Here is an 18,850-nt window from a genome sequence, read left to right as displayed (position 1 = left end):
AAAACAATAAATCAAGCCCTGATTTATAGCACTACCAGTTTCCAAGGTGTAAATGATCCTTGGTTCTCAGGAGCCAGGTTTGAGTTGGCTTGATCACTACCCTTGCTCTAGCTCTGATCTATCACTGATGACGTTCCTTGCCTGACATCACATAGACAGTGGGAGAATCCAGTCACTGCGTATCTCTAAGATATACACCGTGGTCCTTAGACTTTACAAAGTAAAAAGTGGGTGTCATAAAGAACTCTCAGGCTCAAACCATTCCTGCTTAGCTCTATCTTTAAACTAAAAGCAATAATGCTGACCTCCCTTGAAGTGCTTTTATGAAGAGAAATAAAGTCAGTGTAGAAAAGCATTTTGGAGTTTATTCAAAGGTGATATTACCAAAGAATTTCTGTTCTTATGTGAGCAGGAGCAAGAAGAACCCAAGATAGAAGGGAGCAGGCTACAGGAATAAAGGCCTGACATTTAATAATTAGAGAGAGTTCAAGGTTGGTTTGTTGACTCTTTTACAAGCACAAAGATTTGAGTTGAATGAATGAGCCCTAACCAGGCACCACGTGGTGGGAATGACTTGCTGTTTCTAGCTCACTGTGTACTTCCCGGGGCGGGCCACGATCCTGGGATCTGCCACCTTTGCTCTTAGTCAGAAGGTCAAAAGGGAGCCTCAGGCCCTCATCCTAAGGAAGCAATCTAGGGTACAGGCAGTTAAAAAAATCCTTAATGGCTGGGACTTTTTATTAATGCTGCAAAACTGTTAATTAAGGCTAATTTAAACAGCATAGAGATCAGAGCTGGAAACCAAGGGTGGAATTTGGGGGTGGGGGTGGGAGGGGAAGGATGATAAGGGGCAAACTAGATACATACAAAAGAAAAAGAATAAAATAGAAGTGTTTAGATCCAAAAATAAAATCATATTTCAATTAAAGGAAGCTAAACAGAACAGGAGTCTGATACATACCACTACACTGTAGTCTTGACCTTGCAAGCATGGAGAGAAGAGTGCCCTTACCAAGTACCTGGGCTAATTCCTGCAGAAAGAACTTGTCTTTCAGAAGCTATATTGTCCTTGGAGAAAAACTATGAGAGATCAACTTTTCTGACATGGGGAACCATGAGAGAAAAACTGGATTAGATCTTTAACCTGTTCCCTATCAACCTAGGTTTGGTCAAAGATGCTGGCCAAAATATATGTGTAATTCAGACATGATAGCATTAAAAGGACAAGAAAACAATATATGGCCTATAAAAGCAATCTACCAAATTACTTAGCACTTGCTATGTACCCAGATTGAGGCAGGTATTACTGGGGATGTAAGCATATACATATGAAAGTCAGAGCAAAAAAGGACTAAAGTCTGTGATTAGAAATTAAAAAAACCAATGTGGTATATAGTAGTTTATTAATTCTATAAGTGATAAGGGTAAAAGGAATTAGAAAAGGGGGTTGGGAGAAGTGGAAGTGTTTGGGAGCAGCATGTACCAAGTCTGGCTGGACCACAGGGCACAAGGAGAAGACCAGTGAGGAGTGGGGTTGTTAAGGGAGGCTGGGGTCAGTTGTGGAGAGATTTGAATGACAGGCTGAGGATTCTGTATGTTATCCTGTAGATAATAAGAAGTATGGTGAGACTGGGGATGGGGAGGGAAAAAACATACCTGATCAGAGCTGTGCTTAAGGATGTTTGATCTGGAAGCAGTTCACGTAGATTAGAGTAGATTAAAGGGGCTGAGACTGAAGGCAGGGAGACTAATTAGAAGGCTACTGTAAGAGTCCAGGTGAGAAATAATGAGGGTCGGAACAAGTGTGGTGGCACTGGAGATGATATGAAGAGAGACAGATACAAAAGACACTTCAGGAAAAGAACAGCAAATTCCTTTAAGGAATTTCAAGTAAATTTCCTGAAGAAATGCAAAAGAAGAACAGAAGAGAGAGCTGTCACTGTGGACTAGAGAAGTCAGAAATGGCTTCATCGAATAGGTGAGGCTTGAATCTAGGCCTAGGAAGATTCAGGGATATATGTAGGCACAGGGGAAAGGGGAGGACATTGCAGGCAGAAAACCAAGTATGAACCAAGATGCAGAAGTGGAAATGAGTAAGTCATGTATGGGAAAAAAGTGAGGAGATTGGTCTGCCTTGAAAAGGGGGTGTGTTGGGGCAACTAGGTGGTACAGTGAATAGAGCACTGGCCTTGGAGTCAGGAGGACCTGAGTTCAAATCCGGCCTTAGACACTTAACATTTACTAGCCATGTGACCTTGGGCAAGTCACTTAACCCCAATTGCCCTCCTTAAAGCAAAAAAAAAAAAAGGGAGTGTGTATTGTCAATTAATGGAAAAATAAGGTTGGATAGGTATGGAGGAGACAGATTAGGCAGTGTGAATACTTGGAAGTCAAGCAGAGGCATTTAGACTTGACAGGGGAGGCAATGGAAAGTTAGTCGTTGTCTGTTCTTAAGTGATCAATCAACAAGTATCTACTAAGGGTATTCTATATGTCAAACACCATGTAAGTGCTGGAGCTACAAGTATTAAGAATGAAACAATCCCTACTCTTGAGAAATCTATGTTCTAATAGGGGAGATTAGATAACATATTCATATAAGATATATTGAGCATAAATATATAGCGAGTAAATACAAAGCAGTCAAATATAAAGTAGCTTGGGGGATCAGGAAAGGCTTTATGCGAAGATGATGCCTGAGATGCATCTTAAAAGGAGAGGGACCTAATGTGGTGGCAGTAAGGAGAAAGTGAATTCCTGGGATGCATAATGGCCAGTGCCAAGGCAAAGATCTGGGAGGTGGAGTATGTTGTAAAAGGAACTGAGAGAAGGTGTGTTGGGTTGGATGAGAGAATGGATGAGGTGGAGTAAGGTCCTTTGAGCTGGGAAAGGTAGGTTGAGGAAAGAAGGTATAGGGCATTAAGAGTGAAACAGAGGAGTTTATATTTTATCTTAAAAGTAATAAGAATCCACTGGAATTACTAGAATCAGTGAATACCAAGGTCGGAACTGGGCTTTAAAAATTACTTTGGTGGCACTATAATGGACTGGGAGAGACTGGGGCAAAGAGACCAGATAAGGCGATGTTGCAATAACCTAGATGAGAGGTAGTGAGGGCCTGAATTAAGATGAGAGCTATGTGAGAAGAGAGAGTTGTGTGTATGTGCATGATGTTGTCAAGGTAGAAATGCAGGTCTAGGAAAATGCAAGGCTGTATGTGGGCAAAGGGTAGAAGGCAGAGAACCAAACATGAACCAAGACATGGGAGCATGAATGAGTATGTCACATATAAGGAAAAAGTGAGGAGACTGGCCTGTCTAAAAAAGAGGGTGTGTATTGTCAAGTAACAGGGGTGCCAAAATTTGGCAACTAATTGCTTTGTGAGGTGAGGGAAAGTAAGGAGTTGAGAATAATGCAGAATATGAACCTGAGACAATGGAAGGATGCTGGTGCCACTAACAGAAGCAGAAAAGTTTGGAAGAGGTAAATATGGAGGAAGAAGAGGGCCCAGGGAAGAACCTTGGGGAACACTCACAATTAGAGGATATCATATGGATATTGGGCCAGCAAAGGAGAGCGAGTAAGGAAGAACTGTGACGTTTGCAACAGGCTACAGGATGTGTTAGGGTGAAGAAACACTGACAACCATGAGACAAGCAGGTGTAAGATGAGAGGCTGGCAATGAAAAAGGAGAGGAAGGAGAAGAGACAGAAAGATTTGGTGCCAGACTGGATATGGGAGTTGGATATGGGAAAGTGAAGAACCAAAGATCACCCAGCTCTGCAACTAACTAGCTTTGTTAGAGGTATATCTAGAGATGACAACAGAAATCAGGAATAAATGAGATTATCAAGGGAGTAAGGGCTGAGAAAGAAGTCCAGAAGCCCAAAGACCCCAATCTGGTTATCATTAGAGGACCAGAGGAAGAAAAGTAGCCAACAAAAGCAATGGAAAGGCTTCAATCAGAAAACCTGAGAGGGCAGAAGCACAGGAAGGAAAGGAGGAGGCGTGGGTGGCCAACAGAAGCAGCAAATTCTGGAGAGAGGTAAAATAATGAGGTCTGGAGATTTGACAAGGGAACTGCAATAGTGTAGGTGAGAGGTGAGAAGGGCCTGACCTAGGGTGACTGGAAAATCTTTCACAGTTGATCAGCTTTACACTATTGCTGTTACTGTTTACAATGTGTCCTAGTTCTTCTCACTTCACTATGTATCAGTTCGTGTAAGTCTTCCCAGGTTTTTCTGAAACCATCTTGCTCATCATTTCTTATAGCCCAATAGTATTCTATCACAATCATATGCAACAACTTGTTCATTCAGCCACTCCCCAATCGATGACCAACCCCTCAATTCTTAATTCTTTGCCACCACAAAAAGAGTTGACACACACACATCTTAGTACAAATAGGTCCTTTTCCTTTTTCTTTGATCTCTTTGGGATATAGACCTAGTAATTCTATTGCTGGGTCAAGGGTTAAACAGGAAATACAAGGGTTAAACAGTTTTATAGTCCTTTGGATGTAGTTCTGGATTGTTCCCCAGAATGGCTGAACTAGTTCACAATTCCACCAATGGCGCCTTGTGTCTGAATTTTGACATCTCCCTTCCAGCATTTGTCACTTTTCTTTTCCAGCACTGACTTTTTTTTAATGGAAGATGTCCAGGGCCTGCAGCTATGGCTGTCCAATTCCCTCTGCCGCCAACCTCATCGTACTGTTGTTTGTATGACCTCTATTCAATGGCTACTGTTGCCACTGCCACCATTCTGTTTTTGCCTGGCCTGGAATATAGTAGATGCTTAATAGATAAACGTTTACTGGAAAGATTTATATGAATCAATGTTCAGTGAAGTGAGCCAGAACCAGGAGAACACCGTACACAGTAACAGTCAGTTTGTGATGACTGATGCTGATAGATTGAGCTCTTCTTAGCCATGCAAGGACCTGAAACAATTCCAAAGGACTCATGATGGAAAATGCCATCCACATCCAAAGAAGTGTGGGGTTCACTCTGAACACAGAGTGAAGCTGACTATTTTCTTTCTTTTTTTGTTCCGTTTTTTCTTTCTCGTGGTTTCTCCCATTCTTTTAATTCTTCTATACAACATGACTAATGTGAAAATATGTATAATAGGAATGTATATGTAAAGTCTCTATCAGATTGCAGGCCATCTTGGGGAGGGAGAAAAATTTGAAAACCAAAAATAAATAAACCAAATTATAAATAAATAAATATTTACTGATTGATTGATTGAGTGGGTGATAGGATAGCATTCTGGTAGCAAATGTATAGAGAAAAGTCTATGTAAGGCTCTGCCATTTATTTTTTAAAACACCGAAATTATTTTTTAAAAAAATTCCCCGAAAGGCATTTCTTTTTTTCAACAAAGCTACCCCCTGAAAGCTTAACTCAGGCACAATGTCTACTCTTGACTCCGAAGCTGAGAAGGGATCCTGAGGGATTCATCAGCCTAGAGCTCTGTGAAAGGATTCCAGTAGATGGCAGCATGTTACTGCTAATCCCTTTCAATCACATCACCCACTGGTCAATCCAAGTAGGAAAACAGGAATCTTTCTTGCAGAAAATGAAAGCAATAATCTTCGGACCAAAAGGATATGGGAAATAGATCTTCCTGAAGGCTCCTTCTGGGAGAAATTCACCATTCTTGGCTTTGTCTGACAGAATCTGCACCGAGGGGAGGTTGTATGGCCTAAGATAAAAGCATTGCTTTATGTCTGGAAATCTGGATTTCCATTTGGCTTTGCAACTGGCTGTAACCTTTGGGGATGCATATAACCTTTCTGCCTCACATGGGAAGCTTAAGGAGGGAACAAGAAAATACTTGTGACTTATGGAGAAAGGTATTACATGTATAGTCTATATAAAATTGCTTGCCTTCTCAAGGAGGGAAGAGAAAGGGAGGGAAGGAAAGAATTTGGAACTCAATTTTTTTTTTGCCTTTTTGGAGGGCAACTGGGGTTAAGTAACTTGCCCAGGGTTACACGGAGAACTAAAATTTTAAAAAAATGAATGTTAATATTTTTTCTTACATGTAATTGAGAAAAAACAAAATAAGAGAGAGAAAAAGAAAGGTGTTATATAATATATGGAAATAACCTTACTGATATTATTTGGGTAGTTATGAAGCTATCTGTGCATTCAGATTCTTAGAAATTATTTTTTCCTGAAAAAAAAGAATGTCTCCTTTGCACCACATGAAAGAATTTCCCAGATTGCTTGTGCAGAATTTCTGGTTCACAAGTCAGGCAGAGAGCAATGGTGGGGGTGAGTCTGGGGGGAGTGCAGAGGTAGAAAAGGAGAGGGTGATGCGATAAACTGAAAACGCATTAGTCTTTGGGTGAGGGAAAGAGTGACCTCTTGGTGCAGCATGGATGCTTTCTGCAAGACCAGCAGGGGTGACTGAACAAGTGAGGGGCTATTTGTATAGCTTTGAGAACACCACCCAATGATAAGCTCAGGAAAGGGGGAAAGATTCACAAGGGTCATCTATTTCCTAGATAAGTTTTCTGCCTAATATGGAAACACTGCTGGGACACTTCTTTGGGTTTACTAGCTGCTTTAAAGGTTTGTTGTGAGGAAAGAACTTTGTATACCTTAAGGATCTACATAAATATGAGTTGCTATTTCAGTTTCTGATTTTTTTTTTTTTTTTTGCTTTTTGGAGAGGGGATGGCAGGGCAATTGGGGTTAAGTGACTTGCCCAAGGTCGCATGGCTGTATGTGTTAAGTGTCTGAGGCCAAACTTGAACTCAGGTCCTCCTGACTCCAGGGCTGGTGCTCTATTCACTGCACCACCTAGTTGCCCCTCAGTCTCTGATTTTCAAATAGCTGGTGGTTTAATATGTTAAAATAGAACATTTCAGCTTCTTAATGTAGAGCTCTGAGGAGAACCTTTCTTCACTGCTGAGTCCTGCTTCTCCCTCCTTCCCCCACCACCCCAAGCATTTTCTCTCAAGCTGTCCTGAGGGCCTGGGTTGGGTTCTTCCCCTTTGTCACTGCTAAGGTTTCAATGGTCAGGACTCATATATAGGAAGGGTCACTGAAGCTTGGAGGTGGAAAGGGTTTCAGAATTCACTTAGTCACCTGTGACAGCCAGAATTCCCCTCTAAAACACATCTGATGAGTGGCCATCCAACCTTTGATTAAAGGTCTCAGGGGAGGGGGAACCTCTTCTCTCCTGAGTAGCTCTAACTATGAGCAAGTTCCTAAATCTGCTTTTTAATTTCTCCAGCCCTCCTATTCCTAGTTCTGCCAACCATCTGCCTCATCCATCACTCTTCTCCTTGGTGGCTCTTCAAATACCTCAGAAGAGACATCATATATTCCCCAAGTCTTCCCTTCCTCTAATTTCTTTGTATCATCCTCGTGAAGCACGATCTTAATAGCTGTCAGTGCCCTTCTTTAGATGTTCCCCAGCTTAGCAATGTCCTTCCTAAAATGGGGCATCCCTAACTGAATACAGTTTTCCCTTCCACATCATAACTTCCCCCATCACAGTTTCAACGTATCATGGGTCGGCATAAGAAATCACATGGGAATTTTCGAGGAGTTTTGTGGAAGCCACAGATGACATGCAAAGGCCAACAGACAACACAGAAAAAGTTTAGAAACTCAGGAAAGCATAAAGCATATGTACAGTATTGTACAACAGCAACATATTTTTATCTTTTAATACCATAATAATTCAGACTTCTTCTTTGGTATGAAGGGAGGGCCAAAAAAATTTATGTGGATTTTCCAGACTGCCCCAACCTCCACAATGTGGAAGGGATAACTGTATGATTCTCGGCTGCACATGTCATCTGGGCAGGGCAGAGCACAGAGGTAATATCACCTTCCTAGTACTGGAAACTAGGCTTCTCTTAATGAATCCTAAGGTGGCTAATATGGTAGCTTTCATCTTGCTGACCCATTGAATACGTATTTTACTTAGACCTCTAACATTTTTCAGGAAAACCGCTGTCTAATCACACCTTTCCCTCTCTGTGATTCTTGAAGTTGGTCTTTTGAACTTTAGTATAAGACTTTGTATTTGTCCCTATTAGATTTCATTTGATCATATTTAGCCCAATGTTCTTGCTTGTCCAGAGCTGACTGAATACTGACTCTGTCATACACTGCTAGGTTTGTATTATTTTCAAAGTTGACAAGCATCCCAGTTAAACCTTTATGCCAGTCTGATAAGAATATTCACTAGCACAAGGCCAAGCATAGGTCCCGTGGGTGCTCTGGAATCCTCTTTCCAAGATGACATAGAACCAACAGTGATTACTCTTTGGGACTGGCAAGTGAAAAAGACCTTATTCACCTAACTGTATGACCATCTAGCTAAAAGCTCTCTAGCATTTCTGTATGAGTGGCACGAGAGACTATTAAATGCTCTGATAAAATCTAGGTAAGCTATATCTACAACATTCCTCTGTAGATTACCAGTCTAGTAACTCCATCAGAAAAAGAATTAAACTAGTCTAGTATAATTTATTCTTGATGAAATAGTGCTGGTTCTTATAACTGCTTCTTTCTCTAGATGTTTACTAACCCTCCATTTAATGGTATATTACAGAATTTTCCCAGCTATCAAATTCAATTGACTATCTCTTGTAGAAGACTTTGATGATACAAGAAAAGTAAAATCAAAGGCTTATCTCACCTCTGGAATAATAAAAATTCAAGAGAGATGCTCGGCATATACACGAAAACAAAGGTGACTATGTTTGGGAGAACCATATTATAAAGGTCTGTGTCGTAAGGGACACGCTAGGTTCTGTCCAGTCCACAAAGCCTATTCACTTTGAAGGGTGATACTACAAATTTAGCATTCTGCAAACCCCACTCTGAGAACCCCCTTAGTCTAACTGCATATTTATCTTCTATTCACCTTCCACCCAGACTCTGATGCAGATATGAAGTTGTGATTCCCACTGACACATCTCCATAAAGTGCCACTTCATTTAAAGTATATATGGAAGAGAAGGAAATGTAACAATAAAGGATCTTGAAATATTTTCCTTTCATTTAGAGAGACTTGGGAATCTTTTAGTGAACTGAAATAAAATGAAATAATCAGAATCAAGAGAAACATGTGTGCATATATACATATATGTATGTAGGCATGTATTTATGTGTATACATATACATATATATATACACCTATATATTGAGGTATATGTATATACTTCAATAAATATGGAGGAAAAAAAGCACTAAAAGAAGTTGGAATTCAGATCAATGCAATGATCAGTCTTGCCTCCAGATGATTTAGGATGAAATATATGTCCTTCTCAACAGGGAGGTGGTAGACTATAGGTGAGGAATGAGGCATATACTGAAAGGCAGGGTCAGTGCATCAGTTTTGCTTAACTGGTACTTCTTTGTTACAAGATAAGTTTCTATGGGGAATGGATGGAGGTATTTGGAAGGGATAATGTTATTTTAAAAATCAGTAAAACATTTTCCCCTCCAAGTCATGAGGATGATTTTATCATAAATTAGTACTGCTCTCCTTGATTGCTTCAGAATTTCTAGCACCCATGTCTTCATTTGCCATAACCTGATAAATGCTAGGCTGAAGAGATAAGATATATAGCCCAATGACAGATGGATGGGAATGTAATATCTTTTATCAGATATAACCTGGTCCAATTTCTTTTTTTATAGATGAGGAAATCATGGCCCCTGCAAGTTTAAGTGACTAGCCCAAGGTCACAAAAATAGTAAGAAATAGAGCCAGGATATAAATTCAGGTCTTCTGATTTCAAATCTTTTCTCTTTCCATTAAACCATGTGCAGAGATGACTTCAGAGAAAAAAGTAGTGGGGATAGACAACTGGGGAGAAACAAGAATGAGGAAATTTAACTATATTATGGAGGGAATTCAGCTAGAAGACAAATACATGGCAGTGGATGGAGAGGAAATTCTAGGCTACTTATCCTGAATACCACCTTTGTCTAAAATTCTGCAGTCAAGTACCTTTGTTAAACATTGTCATGAGATATATATGGGAGCTCGAAGTCCAACATGAATGTCTCCTGGTATAAAGCAAGAATATTGAACATGCAGGCCCTGTCAATAGTTCTGTGAATTACATTTAGAAAATCACATCATGGCTCAGGCTGAGACAGAGTCCGATGAAAGGAATTACAAAGCAGACTGATGACACCCTTTGGCTTTCTAGTTAATCTACAGTGATTTCCCAGGACAAACTATCCTTCTGAGTGTGAAAATCAACAGCAGGGTCAAAGAAGTCAAACCTATGTCAGGGCTTAAGTGATCATTACCACGAAGACAGGGAGGGCTGCACTATTATGCTAGCAATGCTGCAAGGTGCTTTGAATCCTTTGTTCACCTGAGGTTTATCTTCCTGTTCACAGTTACATTATGGCATCGGTATGCGAAGAATGAAACAACCAACTAAAAGTGAGTAATATCTATCTATCATAGTCACAAATGCTGTAAAAATTCCCAAGGTATCCACAGCAGAATATTAATCATCATAGAAATTATCTGGATAGTTCCAGCTTAAATGAGATTACACAAATTCTTGTTCCATCTCCTTTTTATCCTCTACCCCTTGGCTCCCCCAACCCCAACCCCAATTGTAATAAAAAAGGGCTTTCCGTTTTCACTGGCCAAGGTCACTGAGCTAAAACAACAACAAAAAAGGGAAACTATGAGAGTTTTGCAACTCTTGTTAAGTGAGTTTTCTGACACATGGCAAACCAATGATTAATTACTATGCTTGAAGATAACATTCCTATAGAGAGTCAGAGGAAATACAGATGCTGTCCATGCTTGATCAGCCACTGTTTAAGGAATGCTGATCCACACTCCTAACATTCTATTCTTGGCTATTTGGGTATTGCTGTTAGGTTTATCTTACATAGTTTGAAATTCAGTAGAACTAATGGGATATATTTCACAGAACCTGCCCCTCTCAAGAACAGCAACGGGGGCGGAAAACGTAAGGCTATAGAAGGCATGTGTCCATGATTGAGGGATGCAGAGAGAAGCAAAGAAGAAAGAAAACCTATTTATGGGAACTAAACACATCTGGGCACACACATGTATATGCATACACAGATATACACACCTGCACATGTATGTGCATGTGTATATACACATATTTTATATATGTGTGTATGTATGTATATCTCTTTATTATAGTTTAGGTAAGCAGGAATTCCACAGAAGATTTTTCATCTTTAGTCATGTTAGAATTTGCCTACATCAGGGACTATTAAAGCCTTTCCTAGATCCCTGTTTAGCAAACTTCAAGGTACTAAAGATGAAATCTGTCATAATCTACCACCAAATAAGCCTTGATTTGACTGGCTCAAAATCCTCATCATCCCTTACATCTATATATACTGCTTGTATTTCAACTGACTTTAAAATACATGATCTCATTTGGTCTTCACAACTCAGAGGCTGATATCATTATGAGAAAATAGAAGTAAACAGAGGTTAAGGGACTTTCCAAGGGTTACATAGCCAGAAAGGCAGGCATGAGATCAGATTTCTGCTCCTGGAGAAGAAACAGCGAAATTCTTGGTGTACACAAGGAAATGGCCTGAACCACAGAGTTTGCAATGTTGCCTGGGGGTAGGTGATTTTGTCCAGGGTCACCCAGTTGGTATGCATGAAGAGACTGAACTTGAATCCAAGTTTTCATAATTGTAAGGCTGACTCTCCCTTCAGTAACCTAGGATCTAAAGGCTAAGATCCTGAACTGGTCTGGCACCTTTTTGGAGAAGAACTTATCAGTCAAATCAAATACCCTACCTTTCCAGAGAAGGGTTGTCCAAGTGAGGTCACCCATGTCTACACTATGTCAGAGCCTGAAATGATCTCTGAGAATAGCTTGCTTACCCATTCTTCTATATGTCCATGCCAACATATGTCCTTTTCCAATCTATCTGATCAAAGAAGATATCAGAAGAAGCTGGGTGAGATCTGTCCTAGACAGAGAAGACAAAAAACACCTGGGAATGGCAAAACTCAGTTGCCATTCGATGACTGTTTGGAGCAATGCTTTCCCAGTGGACAGTCCACTGATGCCAACCTCAGAACCTAAATACTGCTCAGTCAGCATTTCATTAACTCAGATGCCAGTTGCTGTTAGCACATGTTCAGGCCCCACACTGTCTGCCAAAAACCATGCTAATTTACTTAACGTTTCAGCTAAAGGAAAAAAAATCATTTAAAAAGGGATGATTGAATTTAGGAATTATATTCCACAGAGAATTAGTAATGGTTCTCAGTGTCCCTCAGGCCTCCATGTTCTTAACTTCCCCTTGTCAATGTTATTATGAATAGACTAATTCAATAATGAGATCATTCCCCATAAGAGAGGCCAAATAAATGCAACATTCAGTCACACCTGGTTTTCCTAATTTGAGCAAGGAAGGTTTTCCACCTAATTCAGTTTATCACACACACACAGAAAGAAAGAGACAGAGAGACAGAGAGAGAAACAGAGAGAGAGAGAGAGATGAGGACAAAGGAGGACAGGGAGAGAGAAATAGGCTCCACAGGGTCATGTAATAAAAACCAAATGGTTATAATAACTTTCCACATGATGTGACATTTATACCCAAGAATTTTCTATTTTTCCTGAGCTTCTCTAGGAATCAGAAAGTCAACTTAAAAGATGCAAAAGTAAAAGCACTATGTTAAATGAGAAACAGAGAGAGACTAGGAATAAAGGTTGATTTCTTGACCACGAGTATTGACAGACACTGGCTGTTAATGATGGAGCTTGTGGATTCATCTGGCTTTATTTTAGTCTGTTTACTGATCTACTGAGAGGCAGTGTGGCACAGCAGATGCAGTCCTGGACTAAGAGTCAGAAAAACCTGGGTTCAAATGCTGCCTCTGACACATTCCGGCTGTGTGATTCTAGGCAGCTGGGTGGCACCGCAGATATGCATCACTAGGTCTGAAGTCAGGAAGATCTGAGTTCAAATCCTACCTCAGACACTTTACTAAAAAACTGAGATCTTGGACAAGTAACTTAACCTCTGTTTGTCTCAGTTTCTTCATTGTAAAATGGGGAAATAATAGCACCTAATTCCCAGGGTTGTTGTGAAGCCCAAACAAGATGATCTTTGTAAAGCACTCAGCACAATGCCTGGTATAGAGTAGACAACATATAAATACAAGCTATTGATTAATAGCTATTTTAATATTAATAATGATTGTTGATATTATTTTTAACTTCTCAATGTACTCATATAAATCTCTAAGGTCACAAATTGAAGAACAAACGTTAATCTGCACCAGTGGAGGGAGGAACTCTCTAGGAGGAGTTTGCGGGACTTGGGTCCAGTCCAGCAAGGACTTGTCCACCAGTGGTAGGACGTGCTTGTTCTTTCATGACTCCCCAAATGGGCACAGTTGTACTTGCATGGGGCATCAAGGGAAGAGATGGAAAAAAATAACCACCTGTGTTCTAGGACATCAAGCTCTTTACAAATGCATGTGCTTGTTCATGAGATCTCAATGCACTGCATGTTCACATGTGATCCCAAGGTTTCCCTGTACCTTGCAAAGTCCAGGTCTGCCTCTCGTGACATGGTGATGTTGGTCAAGTTCTGCTGAAGCACAAAGATGTTCCTACACATTTTCTTGATGCCAGACTCACTGATGCGCCTGAAGTATTGGGCCCCATTGATCAAGATGCAGGAAATCAAGTGGCCCAAACCTGTTAGAACAAAGCAGAGGTGGTGAATGAAACAGCTGGGGGGCAGGGCAGTTCTTCAACCTAACAGTCACACTGGATACATCTGAACCGATGCTTACTATCTGCATGAATGACCTTAGGCAAAGCATTTAACTTCCCTGAGCCTCATTTTCTTCAATTGTAAAATGAGAAGGTTAGACTGGATGGCCTCAGAGGTCCCTTCCAGCCCCTGACCTATGTAGGATCTTTTAGTCGTTCTTAAATCAAAGAGAAATCAGCATCTTTCTGCCTGGTTTTGTCATTCATTTGGAAACTGTTCTCTAATATTGAGATCATGTTAGAACTCTAAGAAGTGACAAATGAAGGCTTGTACAGAATACAATGTCTGACTCTTCTGTTTCAGCATTTCCAACTGCCTCAATGCTGCCATGCCAACAGCTCAGAGAACATCCTGGGAGATGGCAAATTAAATGAGTCCCCGCTCCTTTGCTCAGGTCGCTGACCAGCTAATACACAAAGAGAATTAGGCAGGATGTGATGTAAGACTGTGATATAATGGTTGGGGTGGCCTCTTTCTTCCTCATACTGTCAGAAAATAAACTGTTGAAAGCAGATGTGCAAGAGAAAGATACAAGGGTTCTTTTATTGACTGACTAGGAATACTACCAGTGGGCATATAGGAACATGTTAGAGTGTGATGACTGGTACTCATTCTTATTGCATTATTGACCCTTTCAGTGTGTATATTCATTACTAATATAGTAAGTATATAAGTATATTTATTACCAGAAGCAGTAAACTGATAGGTTGAACACAGAGGCTGAAATAGAACAAGAAAGTCTGGAGGCATGTAGATGGCAGAGTCCATGTGCCTTCTGGTGGGAGGCTCAGCAGATCTGAATCTGGCTTATTCTGACATACATGGGCCCTAACAATCAATACCTCAGACTGACAGGATATTACTTATAATTCAGTAATAGATGAATAAATAGTATGATATGAATAACATGACATTTTATGTGGTGAGCCATTTCTTAAGGCTATTTTTCACTTCTAAAATATACAAGAAGAGATGGAAAACTTAGCAAGTGGCATTCTAGACAAAGTATCTGAAATGAGTGCAGACAAAGACACTGATGACATTCTTCTAGATGAACTTGTAATGAATTCTGAACTACTGAATAGCACAGGCCTAGTTGGTTTTACATAGAATGAAAGCTTGAACTTGGAGAATTCTTGGAGCACAGCTTTTTTAGAGGATGGGAACCTTTTCATCAAGGATGTTGCTGCAGTATTGCAGGAATGGGCATTTTAAACTATCCAAACAAGGGGAAAAGGGGGACAAAGTTCTGAGAGCTATGAATATGGCAGGAATTGGAAATAATTTTTCAAAAGAAGAAAGAAGAGTGGCCAACAGCAGAGAGGACATTCTTGAGTAATGTGTGTGAAGGAAAAATAAAGTTCATGGGGAGGATTCTAAGTCCCAACAGTAGTAACACCTGTACTGGATCAGGACTGACAGTCTATAGAGATGGCCACCATATTAATCTTACCACCACATTCAGCCTCTCATGACTGTTTCCTACTCAGCCTACTAATTTGTTCCCATAGGAACAAAGTAAAAGGGAAAAGAAGAATCATTTAAAATAAAATTTTGTTAGAAGACATAAAGCTCAAAACAGGACGGATACTCATGAATTGTTGCTTTTCCCCTATTTTTAGGTGATCAAATTCCTTCAGGTAACTACTTTCATAGAAATTAGCGACATTCTAAGGCAGAAGCCATTAGCTCTAGCCACCAAGCTCCACACATGGCATGCTCCACATTAACCAACATGGGATTAAAGAAAATGCACCTTAATGTTCTGAAGGAACCTTGTTAATAAGAGGCATATGCTCTTTTCAGAAGTACACTCTGGAAAGATGGCATTTGCAGAGGAAAGATGGTTTTTATAGCCAATGATAGTATTGATGAGGAATCTTTCAGGATTCCCTCTTCTTATTTCTCTTCAATTTTGTGTGAATTAAGTCAGAGACCATTCCCCACCTGTACCCAGATCTTATGAGCAACACGGGATGGAGGCAGCAGGACTGCCATCTGCCCTATGTTTGATTAAATCTCCTTATCAATCAGGAGCAGATGGTAACCATACTTTGGTCTACCTTAGACACACACACACACACACACACACACACACATACTCACACACACACACACAATTTGTATCTCCAAACATGTAAGAAAAAAATGCTTTCCCCAACAGCTTCAAATTTAAGGCAGATAGAAATGTGTACAAATTCTATCTTTCCTCCTACCAATCACATGGGCAAAGATCTGACCTTCAAAGATATACTGGAACTTGTGCTGCTGGAGACTGGCACTCATGGCCTCTTCAATGCCACTTATGTCTTTATTTAGCCGAACCACCAGAGGGTCATAATCCATACTTTCCACATTAGCAACAATAGCATAATTGCCTTGCTTTGCCAGAGGGATGAGATAATGAAAACAGTGAACTCTGAAAAAAAAAAAAAAGAGAGAAAATAGGTAAGTTGTTAATGACAGATTCACTAGAGAAAATATGGTTTCTTTGCTACTTTTAAATATTCAATCACTTTGAAAAGTGTGAAGCCTGACAAATTTTGTATGACTTAAAAACAAAACAAACACTAACAATAAAAATCCCCCCAAACCAATAGCATTTATTTTTTGGTCAAAAACACAACTTAGTTCTTTACAAACAGGTGAAAAGTTGTGAATGTCCTGGCAAAAGGCCTATCCTGAGGAAGATTACATGGTATTTTGGGGTATCGGCTGGTCCCCAAGTGATTAGTCTTGTAAAAGGGCATTAATATGGTCACAAAGAAGTGTCAACTTCAAAAGGAAAATCCTGTGCTATTTTCTAACATAGGTAAGCTGCTGCTGACCTCAACATGACTTTGGCATTAAAGTTTTCTGAAAACACCACTGATTGCACAGCATGAGGGTTGATTTTTGGAAAGTGCACACTTAGAGTACACCAACTACAGGCAGTTGCTGTTGCCCCCACTTCAAGCCCTCCTGATGGTGAAAGAAAACGGCTGATAAAGGTGACATTCTCAGCATCCAGACCCAAAGGGCAAGTTCATATTTTTCCTCTGGAGTTCAAATGGGAGGAAACCTCAACAATTTTTAATCCCTCTACAATGTCTTTTAATAATGAGGGTGTCATTTGCCTATCCCCCTAAACTGTGGAAAAGGGACCTCCCTGTGATTAAATACGACCTATGGTTTCTCAGGTAAAATGTCAAATGTTTTTCAACTGGGTCTTCCAACTCATTAGAACCTGTTGACTTTTGCTAAGGCTTTCTGGCTTGAACTTTAACAATGCTAAAGAATAATGAGGACCACTAGTATAAAATTATTTGGAACAGGACTGAATCTTTTGGCGTTTGGAGTTTTTCTAAATTCCTGGCATGTGCTGTCTATTTATTTGCCTTTCAAAAATATACATATATATAAAAAATTATGGCTGCTTCTTGGATAAAGGTAAAAAGTCAGGATAATTTGAGATACTTCACTGGAGTATCCATGACTCCCTTAATATTGGAGGAGAGGGCCTATATGTAGTCTAGGTTCCTTGTAACACATTCAGTAAATGAGAGGCACATAGTAAATATTTATTATGATGGCCAGGTGTGCTCTCAGTCTCCTTAGACTTCTGTGTCTACCTTATGAGTACTGAGCAATATGAAAACAGAAGTTCCAAATGGAATTTACTTCTTTTGAATCTCAAAAAAAATGGTCCATGATGAATTTTATTTGGTTCTCAGTTCAAACCAGATTTCTAATTAATTCACTGAAAAGTCAACGAATCATTTATTAATCAAACACCTACTTATGTGCCGAGAACTGGGCTAGATACTTCATTAAATGTGCTAATTCTTCCCTTGAAACTACCTTTATAATTCAATCAAACAGAGCAGTGTGTAATAAAGAGTGATGAGTCAAGATTCAAAACCCAAGAGACCTGGATTCAAATCTTAGTTCTGATACATACTAGCTATGTGACCATGACTAAGTCATATTTATTCTCTGATCTCAATTTTTAAAATGGAGATAATACTACTTGTGATAGTTTCCTCATAAAGTTGTTATAAGAAAAGTAGTTTGTAAACCTTAAAATACTATATAATTCCAAATTATTATGATCTCTATGGGTGCATCACTTCATTTCTCTAGGCTTTATTTCCTTATCTAAAAAGTAATAAGAGTTGGATTAGATGAACTCTAATGTCACTTTCAGTTCTTAAAATTCTAAATTCCTATTACAAAAAACATATCATGTCCTTCAACAATTATGGCACTGACTAGGATTAAAATTAGGCTCTTTAGTCTTCAAAGTTTTGGCCATATCACATACAGCAGATGATGTTTCTCTGGCCTTCCCTTCCTGGCACTTTAAGCTCAGACCAATATTTGACTCCACCTCTGTTGCCATTTTGGATTTCTTATTGGCTTCTTCAGGTCTCCAGTGTTACCTCTGACTCCCTTAATATTGTCTTTGGTTTCTTTAATTTATCTTTTTTTCTCCCATTTAGCACCATAGCTTTAGATCTGGATTGGACCCTAGAGGTCATCTGGTCTAACTCTCTCTTCTATGGGTGAGGAAACTTACCCATGGAGAGTTTAAGTAATTTACCCAAAGTTACATAGTTGATAAAGTACCAGGCACCAAAGTCTTCTCACTTGAGGTCTAGCACCCTTCCCCACTGGACCACAGACTTCCATCTGGGCTTCAAAGAGATAGTGGTAATGGTGGTAACACTAAATTTTAAACCCTGAGCCAAAATTGATATCACTGATGCACCTGGAAGACAGACTAGCATGTGCTCTCTCTTCTTCAGCACAACAACGTAAAATGGATTAGACCTTTTATATATGGCACCAGGCTCTAGAGATGAAGCAAAACAACAGTGAAATCTACTCACTAAATTCTTATTAATGACACTTGCTGTACATAATAACATCTCTATTTTAAAATCCTTACCTTAATGAATCAACATTGAATATATTCTGTTTTAAGTTCCTTTTTTAAAAACAATATATTTTATTTAATTAATTAAAAAAATTTTTTAAGCAATCGGGGTTAAGTAACTTGCTCAATG

At 39.6% G+C, this 18,850-nt stretch overlaps 1 protein-coding gene across 2 annotated transcripts in view; it reads right to left on the bottom strand.

Moving 5' to 3' along the window:
- The window catches only part of EXOC4 (exocyst complex component 4), a 1,166,755-nt gene that overhangs the window by 51,979 nt on the left and 1,095,926 nt on the right, over positions 1 to 18,850 (bottom strand). For both annotated transcript variants that reach the window (XM_069087253.1, XM_069087254.1), the window contains 2 exons: positions 16,043 to 16,221; positions 13,564 to 13,723 (listed from right to left, as the gene is read on the bottom strand). In XM_069087253.1, the coding sequence (XP_068943354.1) occupies positions 13,564 to 13,723; positions 16,043 to 16,221 (339 nt within the window). The remainder of the gene's footprint in view (positions 1 to 13,563; positions 13,724 to 16,042; positions 16,222 to 18,850) is intronic.

This window comes from Petaurus breviceps, unplaced genomic scaffold, assembly GCF_028583685.1.
Source record: "Petaurus breviceps papuanus isolate PSGF00001 unplaced genomic scaffold, PetGlider_PUasm1.0 181, whole genome shotgun sequence".
Classification (NCBI taxonomy): Eukaryota; Metazoa; Chordata; class Mammalia; order Diprotodontia; family Petauridae; genus Petaurus; species Petaurus breviceps.
This window is presented reverse-complemented; position numbering and strand designations above follow the sequence as displayed.